Source organism: Poeciliopsis prolifica, unplaced genomic scaffold (assembly GCF_027474105.1).
Source record: "Poeciliopsis prolifica strain line A6 unplaced genomic scaffold, Auburn_PproV2 SCAFFOLD132, whole genome shotgun sequence".
Classification (NCBI taxonomy): Eukaryota; Metazoa; Chordata; class Actinopteri; order Cyprinodontiformes; family Poeciliidae; genus Poeciliopsis; species Poeciliopsis prolifica.
The window spans coordinates 366,902-393,635 of NW_026562507.1; the positions used below are offsets into that span (position 1 = coordinate 366,902).

At 38.8% G+C, this 26,734-nt stretch overlaps 1 protein-coding gene across 5 annotated transcripts; it reads right to left on the bottom strand.

Annotated features, from left to right (window-relative positions):
* Window positions 1-302: 302 nt before the first annotated feature.
* Window positions 303-25,716, bottom strand: si:ch211-214e3.5 (zinc finger protein 518A). Of its 5 annotated transcripts, XM_055024880.1 has the most exons (4): window positions 25,425-25,716; window positions 24,576-24,694; window positions 21,701-21,801; window positions 303-6,369 (listed from the first exon to the last, which is right to left on the bottom strand). In XM_055024880.1, the coding sequence occupies exon 4, from the start codon at window positions 6,348-6,350 to the stop codon at window positions 2,349-2,351; it is 4,002 nt and encodes a 1,333-aa protein (XP_054880855.1). In that variant the 5' UTR covers window positions 6,351-6,369; window positions 21,701-21,801; window positions 24,576-24,694; window positions 25,425-25,716; the 3' UTR covers window positions 303-2,348. The 5 variants fall into 5 exon arrangements, with proteins under 5 accessions (XP_054880855.1, XP_054880852.1, XP_054880856.1 ...); XM_055024877.1 differs by lacking the exons at window positions 21,701-21,801; window positions 24,576-24,694 and adding an exon at window positions 9,880-10,086; XM_055024881.1 differs by lacking the exon at window positions 24,576-24,694.
* Between the last annotated feature and the right edge of the window lie 1,018 nt (window positions 25,717-26,734).

Consider the following 26,734-nt stretch of genomic DNA (forward strand, 5'->3'; position numbering starts at 1 on the left):
TTCTGACTTAATAAAGAAATAATGCCAAATTTCTTGTGAGTCTGCTCATATTTTGTACATTAGATGCAGATTAGTCAGTACATTTTGGAAAAAAAAATCTTCACATAGGTATAAAGCATACTTTTCATTCAGCACATATTTCTGTATTTCAATGTTTTTATCAATCTGACGTACAATTCTAATCTTGAACTTAATTATACTTTTAAAACAGAGAAAAAAACATCTGTTGTAGCATGTGTAGCAGCTTTCAGTTTCTCAGTAATGTGTTCAGTCAAAAAATAAAACAAAAAAATCAGACACCATTAACAATATATACTTATGCTTTTTATTTGTTGAAAAATAAATTTTTTTGGCCCAGGAGCCATCAAGAAGAAGAAATAGGACATTTGTGAATCAGACAAGAACAAAGCAAAGTCATATGAGAAGGTAATTTGGGGATTCCATCCATCCGACTGTTACAAGTGTCTTCAAATCTATACAAAAGATTGCAGATGTAGATGGACAACAACTGAAGCAACATATTATTCAGTTACTGATTTAAATATGGATCAAACACTTAATCAAATCTCTAATGAAGACTAATCAAAAAAAAAATCCAACTATCTTTTGTTCAAATTCTGTTATATTCTCATATGCAACATTTTCTATTGCAGCCCTTGAATTAAAAAATACAAATTTCACAAAAATCTTAAACATGACCAATTCAAAATACCAAAATGTAAATATTAATTACCAATGATATATCGCAGTTTAGCAGGATCTTAAACCAATAATGACAATGAAAAACAAAACAAAACATAAAACTTTCCCAAAATATCTGTTCAGCACATGGGTTTCTTTCTTCTTTCTGTGGAACAATTACGTAAATACAAAACAGTGGCATGGCTTGCATACTAAAAGGGAAGAAAACATTTTATGGACCACCCATCATGTCGTACAATCATTTCAACTCAAAGAATCCAGAAATTCTAAAGTCCTGGAGGTAGGAAAATTGTGAAATGTAACATAAAATGGGTTTAAAGCAGAAGAGACATAATGACAATGTGCAGATATACAGTACATTTAGGTAAAGTCCAAGTCCTCATTGCGCGCGCATGCACACACACACACACACACACAATCTACCAATACCAGCTGTTACCAGGATTACAGTATGAACAGTTGAAACATACAAAAATGTCTTTTCAGGCATTGTTGAAGGAACTCCATTTAAAAAATATAAACATGAGTGGGTTCATTCGATTTTTATACACTCTTGCTCATTTTAAAAACAATGTGAAATAATTACTGCAGTTGTACTTCTATAAACAATGCGTTGATCCAGCCAACGCCCCTATACATAAAATGAACTTTTCCATATAAATTGAAGCCAACAGCAGAACCACAGCAATGGGCTAGAAATGTGATTCCTGGTATTGTTTTTAGATTTGGGGAAACAAGGACTAGCTATACTTCAGCCTTTTGCCATGTCCATTGAACCTGCTTGAATGACTGGAACACTACAGACTGAGAATTTTCTGAGGGCCTTTTAGCTTCACAAATCACTTAATTAGTTCCAGTCAAATCTGTTAATACAGCTTTGAATAGAGCAGCTCTTTCTGCACAAACTGCTAAATAGGTATGTTTCGGCTTTTTTATTCATTTACATAAAACATTGCTATCATTTCGCTGTACAAATGGAAGACATATTTACAATATGACCTGGAAGCTAATCACCACAGAAGCCTAACAAGAAAAGAGACGGGGCTATGAAGTGAGCATTTGACGAGAACCAACTTTGTTCAAAATATGCTCTTTTGCTTTTTCTCGTTTTGCACAAGTGGCAGAAAACATCTGCAGGTCCATTGGCTCTCAAAAATAATGACAAACATTCAAGCTGATTCTTAAAATGAAACTCCAGTTCCAACATCTGAAACAAAGACATTTTCAGATTGTAACATTGTTGCTCATGTAAAGTCACTTTTACTGTTGTATATTTTTTACAGTTAGCTGTACAACATGTCCGGGAAGTATGGTTTAATAAGAACATAACAACACCTTTCCTTTTTAAAACAATGCAGAAAATGAAAAGTAAGAAGAATATAAAATTACCTGAGTTATTTGGTCTAATTGGGCCCCTTCAGTCAATACGCCACAACCACACCTTTGATTACAAAATAGTTTTCACAGTTAAACTAACATGGGCGGCAAAAATCCTGTTTACATTTGCCATGATATGCATAAAAAAACTGTAATTCACTCAACATGTATTTAAGTGATGAAAAAAGAATCTAGGATCTTTACATTACATCAAAATGTTTTCTTTCAGAAAAAAAACCATTTAGCCATTTCAAAATGGTGTAAAACTTTCAGAAGAGCTTATTCCAGTCTCTTGTTGCCTCCATGAGATGTCTTTGGCCGTGGCCAATCCAATCTTCTTGGTTGTTGAAAAGCCGACCACAAAACCAGCAGTCAAACACCATTGAGGCTTGTCCACACGCAGATAAAGTTTTAACTACTTCATATTTTTTTTTGTTTTTCTTTCTTAGTTTTAATTTCAGGAGAAATCTTTCTCGAACAGAACTCAGAACATGTCTAGGTCTTAAAACACCTTCACTTGAAGATGCAGAGGAATTGTTCACAAGACCACTAAACTCAGCAAGGGCTTGAACTGTCTTTTGACTTAGAGCAACTTTTGTGACAGCACCTTTGTACCTGTTGACTGCCTTCATTATGTTCATCACTTCCGGAATGTCAGCATCAGGATGATTAAGCACCACAACAGGTTGGCCTCTACAGGGATATTTGATCTGCTGTCTTGTGTTGTGTGGCGCAAGTCTCAACATCCTCTCCACTTCTTTGCCAGCTGGTGACCATAAAATACTGTCTTTTTCAGTCAGCACCTTATTTGAGATCCTATTAGCCTTAGGCAGGCTTGCTGGGAGCTCATCAAATAAAGCTGTCTTGTGTCTTTTCCTTTGGCTTACAAGCCTTGGAGCAAAGAGCAGTCTATTTGCTTCGCATGATTGTAGGTTTCCATTTATGAATGAAGGTGACCCTCTAGGCTCTTTTGGATGTTCATGTCCATTATTTTGTACACTGATCAATTGAGATGTTGGGCAGGTTTTGTTTCCAGATACTAGGAAGCACTGCCCTTGAGGTCTGCTGGCCAAAAGCAAAGGTTGCCTGCTTAATGTGGGAGCTATAGTAGTATTGAGATTAGCAGTGGGCGACACTATTTTAAATATAACTTTATTCCCTGGACATTCACTGCTCTGGCTCAAAATAGTTCTGTTCTTTGCCTCTTGCTTATTTCCAAAAAGGCTTGATCTAGAAGGAGAAATGTATCGAAGCAAGTACGCCTGACGACCCGTTTGTGGAGTGCTGGATTTTTCTGGAAAAGTTCCTGCCAGAACTGGTTGTGAGTTGACTGAGAGTTGAGGACCTGGCAATTTGAAGCTGGCTTTACTGGGGTTATGAGCAGATGGGATAGACCTTTGCACAAAGTAGCATGTTGGTTGTGCCTTTGGTGATGTATTTGTTGATGGACTATGCAGTGTTCTTGAAAGAAGAACAGGTCTCTTGAAACCTGAACTGTTGATAAAGTAGTGATTTGAAGAGGTGCTACCCCCTGAACGAACAGCAGCAAGAACAGTCCCCTTTTCTGTGGCTTGTAGATTTCCTGCTGATATACCTACAATGTTGGCTTTTGGAGTAAGCATTACACCAGTAGTGTTACTCAAGTTAGTAAACTGTTGTTTCATGCAAGATAAACTGACGTGAGGATTTGGAGAACTAGTTAGTTCAAAACCTGGAGTGGCTTTGACTTGCACTGGCATGGCAAATTTATTCTTGGTTGATTGGATGTTGGTTGCTCTCACGAGTACAGGTTGCTTTCTACCAGGCAACTGAAGAATTTGAAGAGGTTTTTTAGCTTGCTTTAAAAAGACATTTCTTGCATGTGAAAGTCCTGTTCTTTCCTTGTTAAGCTGTCGAGTAATGATAGCATTTGAATGTTCTTTGACGAAACTTTCTATAGAATGTAAATTAGTTTTTGTTTCTGGCTGTTTTGTGGATATGGGGATCCCATCTTCCTCAATTTTGATGATATTAAAGTCTTGAAGAACTGAATCTCCATTTTCACTAGCTATGCACTCATCAACCTCCCCATCCCCATCTGTATTTCCTGTAGTGTGTTCTGGAGACTCTGTTAATCTCACACTAAACTGTGATGGATCCCAGGCATTTTTTGTGGGTTCAGAATATTCACCAGTACAGAGCAAATTTTGGGAATTGCTCTGTACTCGTGAGGAGCTAAACATTTCCTTTGAATAGTTGTGAAAAGTAAACACCTCCTTGTTCAACGTTTTTGGTTTATTGTTTTCTGTGCCCAGGCCTTCCACTGTGCTCCTAACAGAAAAGGGTTGAGGCAATTGAGACGAAGATTCTATGTGTTTTACCATTTGTTGACAAATTTTACTTCCATTTTCCACGTGTGTGCCATCTCTGTTTTCCAGAGAAATCTGGTGAGGGGAGTCATTGGACAAGGTGTTGTTAGCAAAGTTGTCTTTATTTTCTTTGCATAATCTGCCAAAATCATTGGTTAGAATGGATTCTTCTGTGGTTCTGCTGTTCTTTACAATTTCTCTGCAGACTGTTTTGGAAAGCAACGTTTTCTGGACAGCATTTAAAGGAGAAGTACTAATATCCTCACATTCCATTTTAGTATTACTCATTTCAGATCCAAAGGTAGCTCCATCACATTTTAAATTTGCAGCATCTGAATTCCCAGACACTGCTACCTTGCCTTTGTCAGTACACACAGACTCACAGCTGTGGCAACCTTCATCGGCCACTGAGGAAAACCGGTTTTGTGAGGGATTTATTTGTTCACTATCAGAGTACAGAGTAGAATTAAGATGACAAACAGAGGTTTCCTCTTCCTCAATCTTCACTTTTACTGCCATAATATCATCACGATCCATTTGAAGCAAAGATCCGTTTCTTGGTGAAATAGCTAAACATTTTGATGTGGAGCCCTTGCATTCAGAGTACTGCTCAGTCTCAAAGGAGTCCATTGGTTTTGATATCACAGGATTTGATACCAACGGACCTACACCATCCATTAATAAATGACTCTGAGAAGACACATTTTGCTTTGCTGTTGGTATTACTTTGAGAACCAAATGCTTTTTGCCATCAACTAGTTTGAATCCCATCACTTTAGTTGTACAATTAGGGGGAAGAGAGATTTTGTTCTTCACCATCAGTACAGTAAGCCCATTGGCACTGGGATGACTTCCAGTGTCAGAATTATTTGCATTTTCACATTCCTGTAACATGACTGAAGTTGAGTGTTCTGCATTATGAAATTTCCGACTTCTGCTGTCCTTTTTTCCTAGAGTCCCATCAGTAAAGTGGTGGACCTCCTCCAAGGGAAATTCTTGTTTGGTTACTCTGCCATTTTCACTTGCTGCGGCTTTAGGGGGAGAGTTCAATTTTGATATCCCTTGTGTTTCCTGTGAAACGGCAATCTTTTTATGCAGTTTTGTATTTGTAGAAGAATTTGTTGGTGAACCACAGTCTTCAGCAACTTTTAGAGCACTCTTTCGCTGTGCCTCCTCTTTGTGAACAGCTGCTGTGTGCTTTTTAAGCTGCTCACTTTCTGTTGTGCCAAATCCACAAATTGGACAAGTGAAAATAAAGGTACCAGAGTGAGCTTTCATATGATTATGATGATCATCTTCATTTAAGCTAATATGTATACATTTAGAACACTTCCAATGACTCTCATTATGGTGATGAATGTGCTGAACAAATGTTCCTGCATCAACAGTAGTAAACTCGCACCAGTCACATTTAAACTCTCCGTTTATACTATGACACATCATGTAGTGTCTGGTAAGCAAAAGCAGGGAATACTGAACATTGTCATTGCAGAGCTCACATGCAACCAGAGTATTCCTGTGCTCAATTCGGTGGCGTTGAAGTGCAGGAAACTCATTTGTGACAAAGTCACACAAGTCACAAGGGTAGGTAGGAAGGGATCCTTTATGAACTGCTCGGAAATGTTTAAGGAGATCATTGGGGCTAAATGTTAAATTGTCTTTACACAATGAGCATCCAAAACTAAGAATTTTTCCAGAGAAAACAGCCCGCTGCTGAATTTTACAACGGCCTTGGACAGTTTGGTCATCCTTTTTAATCACACTTCCATTGTCCTTTGTGATAGATTCGTCAGTATTATGGAAGAAGGGCCCATCATTTACTTCTCCGAAATCTTTGCAGACTAAATCTTTTCTCTCATCTTTTTCTTCCTCCCCACCTGATGAATTTTTGTTTGGATCCAGCGATAGTGTGAAGTCTTCCATAGTTCAAATTGAAGAATTCCTGTAAGAAAAAAAACATCATTACACACTATTAAAAAGTTGAGGGATTATTATTTTTTGTACTGTGTAACTACATACAAACATTCACATTCAAACACAATCATAAATACTTGTATAACATTTGACTGAAAAAGAATCTAAATTATAGCGGAATACACCTGATAATTCAAAAATTGTTGGAATTAAAAAAAAATTCCAGCAATAAAACAATGCTGTGATAAATGCTTATGACGATGTCCCTCATATAAACAAGACACTGAAATGTAACATCTGAAAATCTCTCATTTGCCCATTTAAAATATTGCTTTAAGAATAAGCAATGAATAAGAAATATAAAAAGAAAAAAAATATTCCAAAACAATTGTATAGATCCTAATTGCAAATTTAAGCAGATTTCAAGGGGGAAAAAATCTAAACATTAAAATAGTTAGAAAGATAAGAAATTTTAATTCTTTACATTCTCAGTGAAAAGTTCAGCAGCCTTTAAAAATAAGAATTAAATGTATAGCGTATAATGATATTACATATAGTATATTACAATGTACAAGCATTGTTTTGGTGCAGGGTGGATTCTTAGCACTCGCCCTCATATATGATTGTAAAGTTTCACATGCTGCATGCTGTACTGGGTGACACCTGTGATCGGCAGTATTCCCCAACATACACTCAACATAATTTGCAGTGCATGTTACTTTGTTTTTGTCTGACTTTAAATAGGCAAAATAACTCCTTTTTGTCAACAGTGTAATTCGCTGTTTATTCTGTCCTTTCTTCCATTAGGACAGCTGTTAGTGCATCTTTGTGCTTCTATGCTCTCTGTATGAACCTAACTGTGTGTCTTTATTCCACTCATGATTGGCTCAGCAAGGAGCAACTTTTATTAGCTATTCATCTTTTCTGTATATCGAAGGTCTATATTGAGCCTATCTTATTTGTTTAGCAAGGAAAAATTATTTTGTAATATATATTGCTATTATTTGAAAAGGGAAAAAAAAAGACATAAGCTCACTGTGATCCACATGGACCTAAAAGAGGAACAGACAATGAAAAAAAGCAGAAGAGAAAGCCAAACAAAGAGGATGGGAGTTTGGAGACTCTTTTGATCAGAGATCCTGGTCGATTTGCGCAGATATGAAAGAATCTCCAGACAGGCGGGGAGGCAGCCAGTAAGACACAAGCTGTATTGTTTATGAGATCGGACTGCTAGGTTACCCACGTTCCTCCAGCCAAGCCTCCAGCTTTGTGAGCTGGTGAACATCGATTAACAGCAGCATCTGAACTGAAGCGGTGGATTGTGGTGGTGAAGTCTGGTGTTGATTGATTGATTTTTATTGTCGAACTGATTGTTGTGTTGTTGAATAGTGGATTTGGGTGTTAAGTTCAACTATTAATTAATTTAGCACTAGATTAAGAAGAATAACTCAAAGCCATTCATAAAATAAATATTTGTGACTAATATTGAAAAGCAGAGATTTGTATATTTAAATAAATGTAAATATCATGTAATTGTAAATATTAATTTGAAATGTACTTTAAAGTTAAATAATTTAAGTTTAGTTACTTGTTCATATAACTTTAATTACTTTATGGGTTTGATTCACAGTGGTTTGCTTAGTATTTTTTATATAGTTTGAGTAAACTTGCATACAGATTAGTAATTATTTATTTTTCTGCTTTTGGGTTTGTTTAAAGGTTTTTGCCTGCTTCTGGGACAATTGTGAACATGTCCTGACACACACTAAATAAATGTAGGATAAAATAAAGAAAACTGCTTGGTCTTTTGAGTAAAAGGTTGATAAAAGTTTGCATTGATTTATCCATCCCTTTTCAAGTAGGGAAGCTGCATAGATTAGAAAACAACCTGACACCCAACCCTAAATATATTTAATCACATACTTAAAGACTTAACATTTCAGTATGTGGTAAATAAAAAACATTCTGGGCCACCAAACAACTTCACATTCTTACAGTTCTCTGGTTAAATTTTTCACTGTTCTGACCAAGACTATAGAAAATCCTTTCAGGTAGTTTTACATTGAATAAACTGCCCTAACCCCAAAAATGATGTTCTTGAGAATGTCTAAAAGCAATTGTTTTACAATAGATGTTTATAACATTATGCAAAATTGAAATGCCATTCAAAGTTAAAGATCTTATTTTCTTCTTAGATTAAAATTCTGAGGTTCTGAACATAAATTCATTCTGGTTTTCCCTGTAGGACAGTGTTTCTCAAACCTTTTCAGGTCAAGGATCACTTAATCCATTAATAAGCACCCACAGGCCACAAATAGCACAACATCTTAACATATACAATTTGAAATTAAAATACTTGTCTCTTAGCACACTTGCTGTCATGAACAATCATACTCCAATCATACTCTGAGTAATTTACATATTGTGAAAGTCTGGTTTCTATGCTTTCCACATAGAAATAAAAAAGGAAGATGTTATTTACTGCAACTGTGCATTAATATTTAGGCCTACTTGCAATCATTTGGTGAGTTATCTGTATGCATTGCACTTTGAGCTCAAGTCACGGCAAATAACAGTTGTTTACATGCAGTGCCTTGCGGACCACTATGGCCCACGGACCAACATTGGTCCAGGCCCCACAATGTGAGAAAGACCATTTTAGGAGTAGTGTCTGTCGTGGACTCCTTATTTTAATTCTCTCCACTCTAAGAAGTATAAACCAATAATTTCGAAAAAAATGTAATCCACTTTCAAAATGGCCATTTTAAGTGTCATTGAAGCAAAAACACTAAGTCGACAAAAAGATTTGGAGTGAAAAGGAACTTCTCTGATTGACCAACAATACACAGAAGCAAGAAATCAAAGAGGAAGTTTGAGCCATTTGTTTAGAATTCAAACATGCTACTTTACTCGCTGCAATCCTTTATCTTTTAGAAGGAAGTTCCTCAAAAGCGAGGCAATGTCAATCAAGTATTAAACACCTCACACCAGGAACAAATAGCTCGTGCCTCCTTGAATTGGGATATTCAGACCAACTCTTTCAGTATGAAAGCTGAATGGGTGGCATATGGCCAAAAGCCGATTTGGGTCACCTTTTCTACCGTGTTAACATAGCCTCAACCTCCTCTCCTCTGTAACCAGTTCCCAGTCTGGAAAGTTTTAAGCCTTTTCAGACCAAGCTTAAAACTTAGGATATCCAAAGACTTTTCTGTAGTTATGCTTCTATATGCAATTCATGTTCAATCTGTTTTTCTCTTCATAGAAGCTATGTCTGGCAGTGTTCTGTTAGCTGGAACATTTTCCAGGAGGGAAAGTGTCCTGGAAAGAGTCACAGTTACTTTCCTACTTCCAAGAGTGAAGGATCAGTTCAACTAAAACTTAGCTTATTCAGTTAGTAACATTATTGCATCATGTAAGAAGATTTTAAATTTGTTAACATGAAGCACTACAGAAGCATCTCCACTACAAGAAGCTTTTCCTTGAATCAGAGGAATCTATTTAGCCATAGATTACTTTCCTGAATAGAACGTGCATTTACCACGGAAGAAGGAAGAAGCTAGATGGAGTGGTGAAGAAGAGAGAGCTGGTTCTACTGAAGAACGGCAACCATATTTTTTGAGCCATACAGTTTAGGAAGCAACGAGGACTCCAGTGTTTCTTCGGAAGGAAGGATCCGACAGTGAGGGGTTGGAGAAGGACATCGGTCGCCTCCAAATCACTGAATGGTGATAAACCATTTCAACACCTTTAAAAAACATGAGCAGAAACAAAAAGCAACAAATGAAAATATATATCGGATTTCTTCAATCTATTGAATGATGGTCTGTGTAAATATTTATTAAACTGAATGGCCATTCAGGTTTTATATAGTTTTTATTTCTTTTGGTGTTTGTTGCACAAATTCAAATTTATGGTGGCTATCAACCAACAATTCAATCAGTGAATTTTTGTTTTTTTCTTTCTCTCTCACATCTTCTGACGACTAGCCCAACTTATAACAACATTAACTACATTTGCAATTGGTGCACTTTACCTAAAAAAAAACAAATATAAAAAATGAAACATACTACACAACCATGCTCCAAGAGTTGGTCACAACATGGTGAATTGTTTTGTCATTGTTAAAATTATCTATAGCTTTTCTTCCTTGGTCCTAATGATGCTATCTGTTCACTGAGGTATTTAGCTGTGGCTCTTTTCCTTGTGACCTCATCGAGGTTGACATTTGCTTATGATATACCTAGGTACTTGTAACTGTCCTCTATGTCTGCTATTGTTCCTTCTGGGAGTGAGACTCCTTCTGTGCGGATCACCTTCGCCCTCTTTGTGACCAGCGGACCACACTTCTCTAGTCCGAATGACATCCCAATGTCCGTGCTGTAGATCCTGGTGGTGTGAGTCGATGTCTCTTGGCGCACAGCTTGATGTCATCCATGTAGAGAACTGATATTGGCCCCATTTTTGAGTCGGTATCCGTAACCAGATATATGTATACATAGTATTTCTGATTATTACCTAAAATTTTTTTTTTTTTCATACTTTAATTGTATTACTCTTAAAACTGAGATCGGAAGAAGTTCACCAAAAACAATAGGCTACATTGATTGGATTAGCAGATGTCGTAACAGATGGGGGGATGTAGGATGTAACCAGACACCGGAAATTAAAAGCAATTAATTAGGGTCTTTAATCCATCACTCCTCCGATTAAATTTTAACAGAAGGGTGTCTATCGTTTTTTCATAGCCTTTGGCAGCAATGACAGCCTCCAAACATTTCTTATATTCATCTATAAGCTTCTTGCACTTCTTGGGTGGGATTTTCTCCCTGACTTCTTTTGCAATATGGTCTGATTCTTGTACATTTGCAGGGTTCCTTTCTCCAATGGCAGATTTCAGCTCCACCCAAAGATTTTCAATAGGATTGAAATCGGGACTCATTGTTGGCCATTTTAAAAACAGTTAATTTTTTCCCTTTCAGCCATGCCCGTGTGCTTTTGGAGGTGTGCTTTGGGTTGTCGTCTTGCTGGAGGATCCAGGATCTTCGCCTCGAACCAAGTTTTCTTACATTTGGCAAGACATTTCGCTCTAGAATTGCTTGATAATCTTCTGATTTTATGATCTCTGATACAGTCAAGGCCTCCAGTACCAGATGGCGCAAAGCAGCCCAACAGCATTACAGATCCTCCACCATGCTTGACTGTTGGTATGGTATTCTTTTCTTTAAAGGCTTCATTGCATCGTCTGTAAACATATTGCTTGTATGAATTACCGAAAAGCTCCACTTTGTTTCATCTGTCCATAAAACGTTGTCCCAGAAGGCTTGGGGTTTGTCCAGGTTTGTTTTGTGAAGATAAAGCGTTCTTTTTTTATGTCTTTTCTTTAGCAATGGGGAGTTCCTTGACCTCCGCCCATAAAGCCCCACTTTGTTTAGTGTGTGGCATATGCTCCAGGTTGGTCTTTAGATGTTTGTCGTGGTGTATTTTTCCACCAGTAGCACCAACCATCGTAGACTTAATTTTTTCCATTGCCCCCACGTCCAGGGAGGTTCTTGTGTGTTCCATGCCTGGAAAACTTCTTAATAACATTACGCACCGTTGCAAGGTCTTTGGAGATGGCTTTATACCCTTTGGGGGTCTGGTGTTGACAAATAATGGCATTTCTGGTGTCCTCAGACAGCTCATTTGTCTTTACCATTGTCACATGTGAAGATGGACTAACAGGTGGCTTTTGAAGCACCAACATGATCATTCATTGGTTAATTCATGTCACATGTGTGGAGGCAGTTCTTCACAAGTGTTCTTTATTTGTAATTTGTAACAGGTGAGCCGAATTGGGTTTTCATACTGATTTGCAGCAAAAGGTGCCAATACCATTGAAACGGTAGATTGTTTTTTCCTCGTTTTCCTCATAATGTTTATCTTTTCAAATGTTTTCTTTTTTTTAATCATTTGCTGTTTTGCATCAAGCACAAGCTATCAGCAATAAAATGTTGATTCACTTGATAAAACTCCATCAGGAAATACTCCATTATATGTACTTAAACTTCATAGGTGCCGATAATGGTGAGCAGGACTGAATGCAAAAATAAACAAACAAATACTTGGGGGGGATAAACCACAAAAGGCAAAACACAGGTAGCAGTTTGCTGCTAGATGGTTTAGGGCTGAAAAGATTAGAGTACCTAGATTATTAAAATTCCTCGAGGAATATTAACCTGCTTCGAAGCTTTGTTAATTTATGTTGTATTATTTAGCACACCATGTACTGGCTGGGACTTCCGAGTTGTTGACGAAAGCTAAGTGTTAGCAGCATAACGTCCAATTTTCAAGTTTGGCCCGTGGGGATTTTATTGATTGATGGTAATGCCAAGGTTTTCATCGTTTTTTGGGATCCAATAAGCATCCTCAAAATGACTGGCGCGATGCCTGGAGTAGAGCAGCCTGCTGGTTCAAAGCGAATGGCAGGAAGAGTCCTGCAGGAGTATTGATACAGGTTTAGTGGATAGGCTGAACATGGCTGACGGCAGAATAGTTGATGCTTACAGTAAGTGTAGATTTACGGACGAACCATGTGACGGAGGAGCTGTCACGATCTGAGACTTGAGTAAAGAGTCCGTGTTAGCAAATATATACAAACATGCAGTTATCAACTTACCTGTTTCTTTTCCTTTAGGTTTGGATTGAGGCGGTTCATCGTGGGTGCACACGCGGTGTTCCACAGCAGTTGGTGTGACACCTGCGAGATGAAGTTGAGGCCATGCTAATGTCAGGTATTATTGAACCTTCAAACTCTGAATGGTGCAGTCCAGTGGTCATTGTCTGTAAGAAAGATGGCTCACTGCGGATTTGCATTGACTTCAGAAAGCTTAATGCAGTTTCAGAGTTTGATGCCTATCCCATGCCCAGGGTGAATGAGCTGCTGGAAAGGATTGGAAAAGCAAAATTCATTACCACCCTTGACCTGTGCAAAGGGTACTTTCAGGTTCCATTGGAGCCGTCAAGCAGACAGTAAACAGCATTTCGTACCCCTTCTGGTCTGTTTCAGTTTACTGTTATGCCATTCGGCCTGCATGGTGCTCCAGCCACCTTCCAGCGGCTAATGGACAAAGTACTGCGAGGAAGTGAAGACTGCAGCGCTGCTTACCTCGATGATGTAATCATCTACAGCAATAGCTGGGAGGAGCATGTTGCACGTCTAGCAAGAGTGTTGGAAAAGATTGGAGAAGCAGAACTGACACTTAACATATCAAAGTGTGTTGGGCACAACAGGAGACCAGATACCTGGGTTACCAGCTAGGGAGAGGGGAGGTGCGACCACAGATGGACAAAGTGGAAGCAATCCAAAAATGCCCTCGTCCTCGAACCAAAAAGGAAGTGCGGTCATTCCTGGGACTAGCTGGTTGGTATCGAAGGTTTGTGCCTCATTTTGCTACACTTGCTTCTCCACTCACCAGTTTGACAGCTAAAAATCAGAAGGACTCCTTGGTCCTTGTGTGGACCAAGGAGTGTGAAGCTTCTTTTAACACTCTGAAAGCTCATCTATGTTCATCTCCTGTCCTCCGAAGTCCTGATTTTAGTAGGAAATTTCTGGTCCATGTAGATGCATCCACAGTTGGTCTCGGAGCTGTCCTGGCTCAAGGAGATCCTGGAGAGGAGCAATCCATACTCTACCTGAGTCGCAAGCTGCTACCTCGGGAGGTGAGGTATTCTGTGGTGAAAAAAGAAGGCCTGGCCATTAAGTGGGCTCTGGAAAGTGTCAAGTATTATCTGCTGGGCCGAGAATTTGATTTGGAGACAGACCATCGTGCCCTACCCTGGATCAACACCATGAAGGACAGTAACCATCGTCTGACTAGGTGCTATTTGTGCTTGCAATCTTACAAACTTAACATCTGTCATAGGAGTGGCAGACTTAAAGTGGCAGACTTTCTTTCTAGGTTGCCGAATTTTGTCAATCTTGGAGAGGACAGGGGTGGTGTGACGGAGGAGCCGTCACGATCTGAGAGTCAAGTAAAGAGTCCGTGTTAGCAAATATATACAAACATGCACAGTTATCAACTTACCTGTTTCTTTTCCTTTTAGTTTGGATTGAGGCGGTTCATCGTGGGTGCACATGCGGTGTTTTCGTTCGACGTTCATTCTAATCGGTTATTTTCAGGTAGATGTTTTTCCAGTTTTCTTTTGAGTGAAGTTGTTTCTGATTTGGAGCACACCGGGAGCAAATTATGTGATGTGGTGTAGCCATCACAATGTGCTGATTGTTTTTTGTTGTTTTTTTTGTTTGAATGTATTTTGACTATAAATGTATTTATTTTTCATTATTATTTTGTATATTTCAAGGATTTGAGTTAGAAATAATTGCTTAGTTTTTTTGTTTTGTTTGATGGGACTTCCTCTGGAAGGAGCCTGCGGCTACAAAAGCAGGGCTCTGTCTCACAGAGGGCAGTCTGCACCTAGACGCGAGAAGTGTCACATTGGAGGTGATGAACTTGAAGGTACTGCTGTGTTGATTTTTAACTCGTTTTGGACACTTTTGTAAATATCCTGCGTCGGCCGTCTTTGATTCACTGTTTTGATAGAAAATAAAATTCATTAAGATAATCTCTGGCCTTGGTCCGTCAATCTTTATGTGTGGTGGCCCAAGTCATAAAAGAACCCCGTCACAAACCGTACAATAAATTTCATATCATCCTGGTGTGAACAAACAGGTGGCGGAAAACATGTTGGCAGTACATGGCTAGTTGATAAGTTTCTGAGTATGACGAATAAGTGTGCTGTAAATATCTTGCATTGGTTCCCCGAGTTCTTACTTTTGTCCCCTGGTCTACCTCTCGTAAATTAGGTTTGTTCATTCATCTTTCCTCTTGGACTGATAGTGCATCTGTCCCCTGGTCTATTTCCTCCTCTCCACCCCCATCTTATGCTCGTTTGTTCGCCTGCCCTCCCACCACCGCCACCCCAAACTCTCTATTCCAGGCTAGGCCTGTCGCGATAAACAATAAATCAATTAATCGCATGATAAATTAAAACTATCAACCTCATTTTAATTATCGGCTATATCGGTTTCTTCCTGCCTTTTTCTCTTACTGTTGATGACAATGAATGAAAAAAGGCTCAACTCCACTGACCCTCCCTTCCTTATTTCCTTAGTGTAATGCCCAGCGCGTGCTGCACCATCTTATGTCGCCGAATGTCGCCCATTATCAAAACCTGAGAGACACATTAGCCGACAGAAAGCTGAGCTATAACGGTTCGATCGAACCGTGTTGTGTCCAACAATGGACACAAAATAATAAGTCCAGTTCACTAACTTTGAAACCAGGCATTAATCAATTCCTTACTACAATCTACCTGCAATGCATGTAGCTAGTGTCAGTCTGACTGAATGAAAATCATTATAACCTATTTAGGTCATGTTAACGAAGAACAGCTGAAAAGTTACTGGGTTTTCTGGTATTCTCAAACCCAAAGCTTGACAGGTATGGGGCAGGGTGAAAATTTATGGAACTGTTTTTTTTTTTCTTAATACATAAACTAAAAGCTGGAGCATAGACATTTTTTAAAAGCGTATTTGTGGGCCTGCCTCTTCATTGTTAAATTGAATATAATTTCAGATTTTCGTATTACTTCAGGTTAACTTAGAAAGTGAGCTATTACTGTTACAGATTAGTTTTCTAAACTACAAAAAAGTAACTGTTAGAGATGCTCAAAAATGAAAAACTGTATTGAAATCGATATGTGATAGTAACACTGGTGTTATGCCAGATTTACCAATATTTTATTTTAGAATTTTTAAAAATCCGATTACTTGATTAATCGTAAAAATAATTGATAGAATACTCTAATACTAAAATATTAATTTACAACAGCCCTAGGATGGTTAGAATTCTTTGACGACTCCGGCCATACACCCTATACAATAACAAGGTGCTGCAACTCTAACAAGCTCTGAAAACGCTTTTTACTAGCAAATATAGGACACAATCAAGTAGGAAATGGACAACAAAGGTAAAATAAAGATAAAACAACAAAGATAAAATAACCCAAACAGGTGAGCAACTCAGAACCACTCGCACCTTCTTTACTCTCTTTCTAATTTTAATTGGCTCTGCAAGCCAAGTAAAGATTTTGTTAAAAACATTCAGTTCGTTACGATATCAGGTTCCCAAGCTTGATTTTTAGTCATCGATTATTATTGAGTCTCCCCTCAACACAGCGGTGGTTGAGTAGCTCATTTAAACTCCTCCTCTGCTAGTCAGTCGGTCTTTGAGTCCCTTTTTATTTGTTAATGGATCTAGAACGCAACTTAGCAATTACTGAGAATATTAATTTTAACATGTTTTGCTGATTTTATTATTATTACTCTTTCATAAAGCTACAAACGTTTTGGGACTTAGCAAATATTTTGATAAGCCTGTAAGACGAGAAAGTGCTGGTCTTAGCGTCCTGGAGGACTTTAGAATAGAATAGAATTCAACTTTATTGTCATTGCACTGTTACATGTATAAAGCAACGAAATGTAGTTTGCATATATCCAGAAGTGCTATACAGGATATAAATATTTATAAACAGTTGTACAAGATATAAACAGAGAATAATATTGATGTGCTATAATAAAATTTCTAAAAATTTTATTAATTATATTTGTACAAATATAAACAAACATAAATATGAGAGCTATGCACATATTATACAAATTACACAGATTATATGGAATATACAGAAATATGAAGAATGGATAGTATATATATAAATTGTTTTATAATACAGGATAAATAATGGCAAATTAGATTTACAGATTATATAAAGATTGTATACAGATCGTGTATGTGAGGGGAACAGTCCGAGGATGGGGGGTACAGTCCTTATAGTTTGTGTCAGGAGGCATTCAGGAGCGTGACAGCTGTGGGAAAGAAGCTGTTCTGGTGCCTGGTGGTTCTGGTCCGTGGGCTTCTGTAACGCCTCCCAGAGGGCAGGAGAGAGAAGAGCGTGTGTGCAGGGTGAGCGAAGTCCTTGGTAATTTTCCAGGCCCTTTTCAGACACTGCTTCCTGTAGATGTCATTGATGGCAGGGAGCCGTGCCCTCTGGACCACCCTCTGCAGCGCCTTCCGGTCGGAGACAGAGCAGTTCCCATACCAAACTGTGATGCAGTTGGTGAGGATGCTCTCAATGGTGCAGTGGTAAAAGTTGGTGAGGATCTCTGAGTAACATCGCCTTCAGGTCTGGGTTGGACAGGTGGTTCTTCCTCAAGGTCCTCATGAAGAAGAGGCGCTAGTGCACCTTCTTGACGAGTTTGGAGCAATTGGTCATCCAGGTCAGGTCCTCGGAGATGTGGACTCCCATGACCTTAAAGCTGTTCACACGCTCCACCGCTATTCCCTTGATGTGGATGGATGGGTGCAGGTCAGCGTCCCTCCTGAAGTCCACGATGAGCTCCTTGGTCTTCTCGGTGTTCAGCTGCAGATTGTTCTTGTCGCACCACTCACCCAGATGGTCCACCTCCTCCCTGTAGGCGGCCTCATTGTTGTCTCTGATGAGGCCGATCACCGTGATGTCATCTGCAAACTTGATGATGGCATTAGAGCCATGGACAGGTCTGCAGTTGTGGGTGAAGAGAGAGTAGAGGAAGGGACTCATCACACAGCCTTGTGGCACTTCGGTGTTTATGATGATGGTGGATGAGAAGCGATTGTCCAGCCGGACGTGTTGGGGTCGACTGGTCAGGAAGTCGAGCAACCAGTTGCACATGAGTGAACTGATGAACAGCATTCTGGCATAAGTGTTCTTGTTGTCCAGGTGATAAAGGACAGAGTGCAGCACTATGGAGACCGCCTTGTAAGCTCCAGCCAGATTGGAGTAGACATGGTCCAGGGTCTTGTCTCCTCTGGTGTGGCAGGAGACATGTTGGTGGAATCTGGGAAGGACTGTCTTCAAGTTGGAGTGGTTGAAGTCACCCGCAACAATAAAAGCAGCCTCGGGGTATTTAGTTTGGTGTTTGCTAATGACCGCATAGAGTTCTTTCATGGCTAGCTTGGCATTAGCATCCAGGGGGGCGGGGGTGTACACAGCAGTGAGGATAATTGAAGTGAATTCTCTTGGGAGGTAATAAAGTCTGCATTTGATCATTAAAAACTCCAGATTCTGTGAGCAGTGACTCTCGGTAATAGCAGAGTCTGTGCACCAAACTTTGTAAATGCACAAACCTCCGCCTCTGCTCTTACCGGAGTCATCTGCTATCCTGTTGGCTCGGTGTGCATGGCGTCCAGTTAACTGGATAGCATTGTCCGGGCAGCTGTTGTTTAGCCATGTTTTGGTGAAAACCATGACATTTGAGTCCATAATCCATCTGTGATGGATTATGGACCAGTGATGGATAGACGTAACTCGTCCATTTTATTGGCCAGAGAACGGACATTTGCGAGGAAAATGCTGGGTAAAGGGAGCCGGTGTGGTGTTAGCTTTAGCTAAAGCTAACACCACAGGGAGCCGGTGTGGTGTTAGCTTTAGCGTAGCTCGCACCCCTCCACCTTACCCCGCCTTTGTTTGCGTTCTCGTCTCCGCCTATGTGCACTTCCGCCCGGTCAGGAGAAGTGGGCCGCCTCCGGTGTTCTGGAGATCTCTGGGACAAGTCTGAGATCGGCGATAAAAGGTCCAAAAGTTCTTGTCTGCTATAGCAAAGCAACGCGGTGCAGTTCTTGAAAAAAAAAAGTCCAGAGAGAAGTAGGTAAAAAACCAATAAATAGCAGGTTCTGGAGAGACACTGAATCTTGCGTCGTTCACGCGCCGCCATCTTCACCTATTTAGGGTGTCACCTGCTGCAAAGATCAACTCAAAACCTTCCCGCGATCGACCGGTAGATCGCAATCGGCATATTGAGTACCCCTGGTCTATATGAAGCAAATCTTTAAGAGCTGGCTTTCCCGCATAGCTCCAAGTATCGGCTCACTTTACCGGAATGTCATGCAAGCACTATGTGAATTTGTCTTTAACACCACTGGTAAAATTGTTAACTACCTGCACAGGCTAAGAAACCTGGTAAATAAGGTAAACATGCTTGTTTTCCTTATCAAAGGAATTTTAGCTTTCTCTCGAAAAAAAAACGCCTATTTTCCCCTTTTCTGCTTATTCTAAGTCCATACAGTTTTTGAGTGTTTCCTTCATATTTGTATTGTCTAGAATTAAATATATTGTCTGGAATTTATTAGAAATATCTTTTATTGACCCATAGAAGGAAAATTAAAAAAAAAAAAAAAATAGGCAAAATGTCCAATATCGCCAAAATTATTCTGATTCAAATGTAACTCAGGAATTCAGTAATATTCGATGATATGCTGATCAACTTGACCACGTTTGATTATATGTCTCAAACATTTAATGGACATTAGCTTGTGCCTCCATCATAAATTATCCCATTTCTACAAAATATGGCTTAAATTAAAGCTGAGGAAATTCCTAATGTTTTGATACGTAAAATATGCGTACTCCCAAGATATAAATAAATCTATAAACAGCTTGATTTATAGATCTGTCAGTTCTGTCAAGACACAAGAGAGGTCTAAACAAATTACTCATTTTTTTGGTCAGTAATTTAACATAATTGACATGTCAGGGCTCTTAATTTGTTAAAGATTGACAAACCAGGCTCCTGTACTTCATAAAATATCATCCTTTTAGATGATTGTTATGGATATTGAAATGTTCTACAAACAAACGAGGCAGTTAGTCCAGACTAACATTCATTGAACTTCTATATATTGCAGCAGTTGCAGTGCGCTACAATAAACAGAAAATAACACTGAAAAACAAGTGAAAACATCGCTAAACCACTTTTTGTTCTGCTTTTTCTCGCTATCTGTGTCGGTTTTACTCCACAGAAAATTACTTTTTAGCTTTGTTATAGCAAAAATCGTTGCTATGGCAACCTGGTAGAACAGGGTAGACCACTCTTGAGTAAATCCATCGTTTTGGATGGGAAGATACCTTTTTTTTATCCCACTTTCCCACAGTGCTACCGTATAATTTTCCAGTAAATATCCCGTATTGTAAAATATCCCATCCATGGTGGTGCACTTGCTCTACCACGCAACTAAAAAGCAGCTTTTTCCCAAGAGCTGTGAAATCTATATCCACCTTACATCCTCTCTGCCCCCTGCAGTCACACCCACTTATCTATAGCAAAGAGGAAGTGTTTAGATCAGCTCGTCAAAAAGGCCACATCTTTTCAAGGATGGCGTCTGACCCAGTGCAGATGGTGGGAGACAGATGGGCTCTGGCTAAAATAACATCACTGATAGACAGTGTCTTCCATCCCATATATGAACATGTTGCTGAACTAGCCAAACTACTGCATCCTAAGTGTTAAAGAGTGTTATAGGACTGTCTCCCTCCCAACTGCTGTTACACTTTATATCCATCACTACTTCCAACAAAATCAATTAGGTATGTACATAAGTGGTGAACCAATAAGTGAGCTGATAAATTGGCCCCGATTTCCTCAATTTTTGGAGATTGATGAGTGGTCAATTCTGTGAGAAATGGTTGTGTGATAAATCCACCCATTGGGTCATGTCTGCATGTTCACAGTTAACAATAGTCGCCCTATTGTTGCCAACTTGGCAACTTTCTTGCTATATTCAGCAACATTTCAGACAGATATAAAATCAGTATCTGTCAAAATTGAAATCAGCAGATCAGGAATCGACCAGAAAACTTAAATCGGTGCATGCAGATGTGCTAGAACACAAGTCTTTCCTGTCCTATCAGACTTCATATTAAGGCTGAAACAATTCCTCAAATGATTTGAGTACTTTGATTATTAAAATTCCTTGAGGAAACTTTATCTGCCTCGAAGCTTCATTAAATTATGTTTTATTAGCACGCCCGGTCTGTTCGTGTGGGTAATAACATGTCCAATGTCATTTCTTTGAACACTGATTCCCCCCAGTGTGTCTTGAGCCCCCTGTTGTTTATCCTGATGACCCACAACTGTTATCCCAGATATAATACAAACTACATCATGAAATATGCAGATAACTCAACAATTGTGGGATTACTTCAAGACAACAATGAAGTAAACTACAGAAAAGAGGTACAACGTCTTGTGGACTGGTGCAGAATAAACAACCTGCTCCTGAAAGCCGACAAGATAAAAGAAATCATTGTCGACTTCAGAAGGTCTCGACCAAACCACACACCACTCCTCATTAACGACAAAGCAATGGAGATTGTTAGTAGCACGAAGTTCCTGGGGGTTCACATTACAGACAACCTCAGCTGGACACCTCACATCACTTCACTGGTGAAAAAGGCACAGCAGAGCCTGCACTTTCTAAGACGAATGAGAAGGGCTTCCCTCCCACCTCCCATCCTCTCCACCTTCTACAGAGGAACCATTGAGAACCTGCTGACCAGCAGCATCTCCGTCTGGTCTGGGATCAACAAGGCCTCAGACTGGAAGTCCCTGCGAAGAGTGGTGAAGACAGAAGAGAGGATCATTGCGACTCTACTCCCACTAACCATACCATTGCACATAGATGCTGCTTAGCCAGAGAAATTCAGATCCTGCCTGACTCCACCCATCCCCTCCAAGATCTGATCATCTGGTTGGCATCTGGCAGGAGATTCCATAGTACCCGCTGCAGAACAGCCAGACTGAGAAATAGCTGTCTCCCACTGGCCATCAGACTGCTCAACAATCCCATCATTAAAACTGTCTAAAACTGCTTGAAAATATTAAGTTTTATATATTTAGCAACACATTACAAATTGTTTATTATGTAATTAAAGGCACACTTGTGTTTCTGTGTGTGCTCCAGTAGCCAAGTGATGATATTTCATTGCCAATTTTACTTATGTTTCTTTGAACAAAGACAAAGTAAATCTAAGACTAAATCTATTCTGCCCAGATCATTATTTGTGGGGGAGCAACGCTGTCACTTCCGCCAATGAGTTGTTGTGAAATGCTAGCAGCATAGTTTTGAATTGTGGGGCATTTTGCCAGGGTTGGGGGACAAATAAGTATTGTTGAACTTTGCGGTTGGAATACAACAGCTTTTCTGATGTTGGAATTGCATCATCACCGTTTGGGAGCGAAAGGTCGGAATTGGTGAGACAGAGAGAGAAGGAATGAGAGAGAGAGAAATAGAGGGAGAGACAGAATGAGAAAGATCCGATTCCTTGGACAATCGTAAAAAGTATTCTATAGAGTACTCAATTACTAAAATATTCTTTTACAACAGCCCTACTTTATATGCACACATAGTCTCTAGAGCTGTGCGTTTTAAATGTTGAATATATATTTAGTGATATACTGAGTGATATGACTGTGTCCTTAAGACACTGCTCATTGTTATTTATTATTGCTGTATGTTTACTCTTATTACTTTATTTATTTATTTATTTACATTTTTATTGTGTGCTATGGAAAAGAGGGGGGACAAACAAAATCCCTTCGATAACTATCAATGCACAGTAACACTAACCCCTCACCTCTGAAAATAAAGAATGTGAAGAAATAATTATATAATTCCCCTAGACTTTTAAAGTCCATTAATGATAAGAATTGAGGAAAAAAAACTATAGCACATGCAAGCAAAGAAAATTTATACTTTAAGAGTTGTTGAACAAATAAGCGCAACTGTGAACAAGTTCAAACAGAGGTATATAATTACTTAACTTCCAATCACAAGTTGCACTAGACTTTTTTGTTGTGCATCATTATGACTAATGGGGTTGAAAAACTAACCACTTTTAAAATCATAATGACATATTCAAATGCATTTAATCTAAATTTAATTTAATTAAAGGAAACATGTCTTGAAAAATCCACAAAATAATTTTTGTGTTTTCATACAGGACTGCCAAAAAATTTTTTATTTATTCTCTTACGGTTCTCCATAGATTATTTTTTACTTAGTTACTCATCACTAGTGATGAGTACTACGTTTTTATTTTTGAGCTCTATTTTTCACTCCGCTCATTTTTCTCTATCGCCTATGTTTTCTTGTCTATGAAATCACAGCACTTGCTGTGGAACTGCTAAACAAGGTTATGACTTCTGGCTAATCAGTTTTGTAAATCCACCATCAAAGTCGCAGTAATTTTGGAGTCCCAGTTCAGTTATGTTGAAATTACAAGTAAACAAGTCAAGACAAGATTCCTTACATCATCACCCAGCATCAGAGCCTATTCAAAGTGTCTGGTTCAATTTTATTTTTTTTCGGGAATGTTCCCTCTTTTTGCATGGAGCACTTGAATGCTTCAGCAACCTCTGCCAGTAAAGAGGGATTTTTAAAAAGACTTTGTCTGATTGAGGGACAAATTCCTTCTCTATATGGAAATGAGGCTCACAGCAAGGTGGTAAGCTGCTAATAATGCTAAAATGACTTTAAAGCTTATTTTAGACATAAATTTTGTATGTTCTGGCCATTGGTTTGACAGTAGTATTGTGCCATCTGCCTTTGTTAGCGCTGTGCTAGCTTTTAGCTGGCCTCTTGATGATATAACTGTACTGCATTACTGAATATAATTATTTGGCTTTGTTTTTTTCAGTTTCTATCTTGGGAAACATATGACCCAAATGCATTCAGTGACGTTATTGATGCTCTCATTTACCAACTCCGTAATTATGTTGAGACTTTGTTTGCTTTTTTATATCACAGTAACATGTGACTACAAACTGTACACGTGTGCAGCATTGTAAAGGGACATGGGCACAGCCTGCCCTATCTGTACACAGCCAAAAAAAGACAAAAATGACTTCTTCACTTTTTTAAAAAACACATAAAATACCGCCATTAGCAATATAACCCCAGAGATTGTCATAAATTGCCTATAGACTTGTCAGAGGTACAGACACTTTCATGTCAGATACTTACTGCTTAGAGTGTCTCAACACAACCCCATAAAAATAAAATTCTCCCTTTAAACACATATTGTAAATTAGTTTCAACTATTTGAAGGAGCTTTGTTACATATTTTCCAGGTGCATAGTGCCATTTTATATACAAACTATGCTACCATCAGTTATATAAATGCTGTGTATGTTAAATATGACTTAAAAGAAATTAGCTTTGTAATTTATCGACTTGAAATTGGGTCTCTGTCTCTTTAAAAACTTCTACTCTTTCTGTAACTCCACTAAGGTAACACTGAAGGTATGTTTTTGATGACTAAATTATGTTATAACACCTGTCATATGCGTAAAGTAAAAAAAAAAAGGTTAACTTTACATACAGTCAAACTCTGCAGAGCTGTTCTTATAGACTGATATCAGAGCCAGGTGTGCACAGAGGTATCTACAAGTTGTGGGACCCCAGTCTTTAAGGACTGTGGTTTGACACCACTGTTGTAGTCTGCAGGAAATAAAAATGTACAGTCAACTCATATTATTGTGAACTGTTAGGATGCAACTTCTATATCTTGAGAGGCAAATAAAACATTACTATTTTCTATGAAAAATTCTAATCAAATAGAAGCAACATAGTAAACAACTTGTCCTATATCAGTCAACTTTATAAACAGCAACTTTATAAACATAAAAAATGATACTTGCTTGTACAGAAAAAGACCCAACTTCTTCTATGTTCCTGCTCAGGTTAAGCAGTATGTAATTCAGCAGAATAGTGACAACACCTGAGGTTGCCACAGGTAGGGTACGATCGACCACACCTCTCACAGTAATATTAATTAACCTCAGCAGGAAAAGTTGTGTTGCCTCAAACCCAAAAGCTCAGTTTGTTCACTTGTGGATAAACAGAAAATGAACAACAAATACAAAGCTCCATCACTGCGTTATTGCTGAGTATTCTGTTATGGAGTTCACTTTTCCAAACGACTTGTTCCTTAGGAACCTAACTTCGGATGAAAGCTGCATCACGGGGAGAAATCCTGGCTCAACGCAGCCAGCCAACAATGCGAGCACATTTGATCGCACTGTTCCTGTTTCTACAATGTTTCTGAAACATGCTGCCACTCTACGATAATCCGAGACTCTATCGACTTTAATCAGCACTTATGTTACCTAAATAAAGACCTCACCAAAGCAAGTACATCTAAAGTTCTAGTAAATAAGTTTGTACTTACTATGAAGTCGAAGAAAGCTCGGGCTGTTTCTCAACAACGTCCAGCATTGTTAAAGAAGGTCAAGCATGAAAGGAACATACAACAAAACATCAGCCTTCCTTTTCTCTTCTCTGAAGAACCACATCGACGGCGGCCATGACAGTCCATCCGGGTACTCCTTTGCTCCTGACACTCATGTAGTCGCGGATGAATATGCATTGACTGTCAAACATTAAATTAGTGCCACGGAGAATATTTTTGTTCCATCGTAAACACAAAAAGCAACTTTCAGTGGAACGCAACAGTAATTACTTAAACTAAAATACACCCAAACCTTTACAACGTTGTTGTTGCACAACACCTTTCATCCTGTTTCTCTCTGCGTGCGCGTGTGTATTTGTGACTGCATATAGCTAGAGATAGGAGTAAACAATGGCTAATAATGGCGGAAACATGATCTTTTCTGTGTTACTAGTGTATTTATTGACCTGAAATCATTTTATTAATGTTTTTTCCCCCTGTCTAACTCGGTGTCACGCACGAGCACACGAGCACACGCGCATCAAAGACTGAGAACCGTAGAGAGACGGACAGTAATGGCGGACGCACTCTGTCAGTCTGTATTGTATAACTAAACATGGAAACTGTTTCCGTAGCACATCGGTCGTACTACGAAATGCCTGGGATAGTTTCATGCGTAGCTCCTCTAACAGAACGGTTCTATTCGCTTATTGTTTTTATCTGTTAAAAATAACTGATTTTATAAGTACTGCATGATGTGATTTGTAAGAGCAGTTGTTGCAATATGGCTCGGGTTCAAAACAGATCTTATTGAAATTATATTTCATAAAATAAATTGGTTTTAATTTGCAGAATTAATTCCTGGATCTTAAAAGGACATAAAACTGCAGCAGTTTTATTGTGGTAGTTAGGAAAAAAATCATAAGTTGTGGTATTATTATTATTATTATTATTATTATTATTATTATTATCATTATTATTGTTATTATTATTGTTGTTGTTGTTGTTGAATTAATATGAGGTACACGCCTTTAATTTCCCTTTGGGATCAATAAAGCATTTTTAATTAATTGAAATAAAAACAAACCTTTGCAGTCTGAATTATATACACTTATCAGATGAGGGAAAATCAATAAATGTGGTACCAGAATCATAGTAATTCCTCCCTTAAAATCCATCCATCCAGTATCTGTTCACTCTTATCCCTATTGGGGTCGGGAGGTGCTGGTGCCTATCTCCAGCTGCCTTCCGGGCGAGAGGCGGGTTCACCCTGGACAGGTCGCCAGTCTGTCGCAGGGCAACATAGAAAC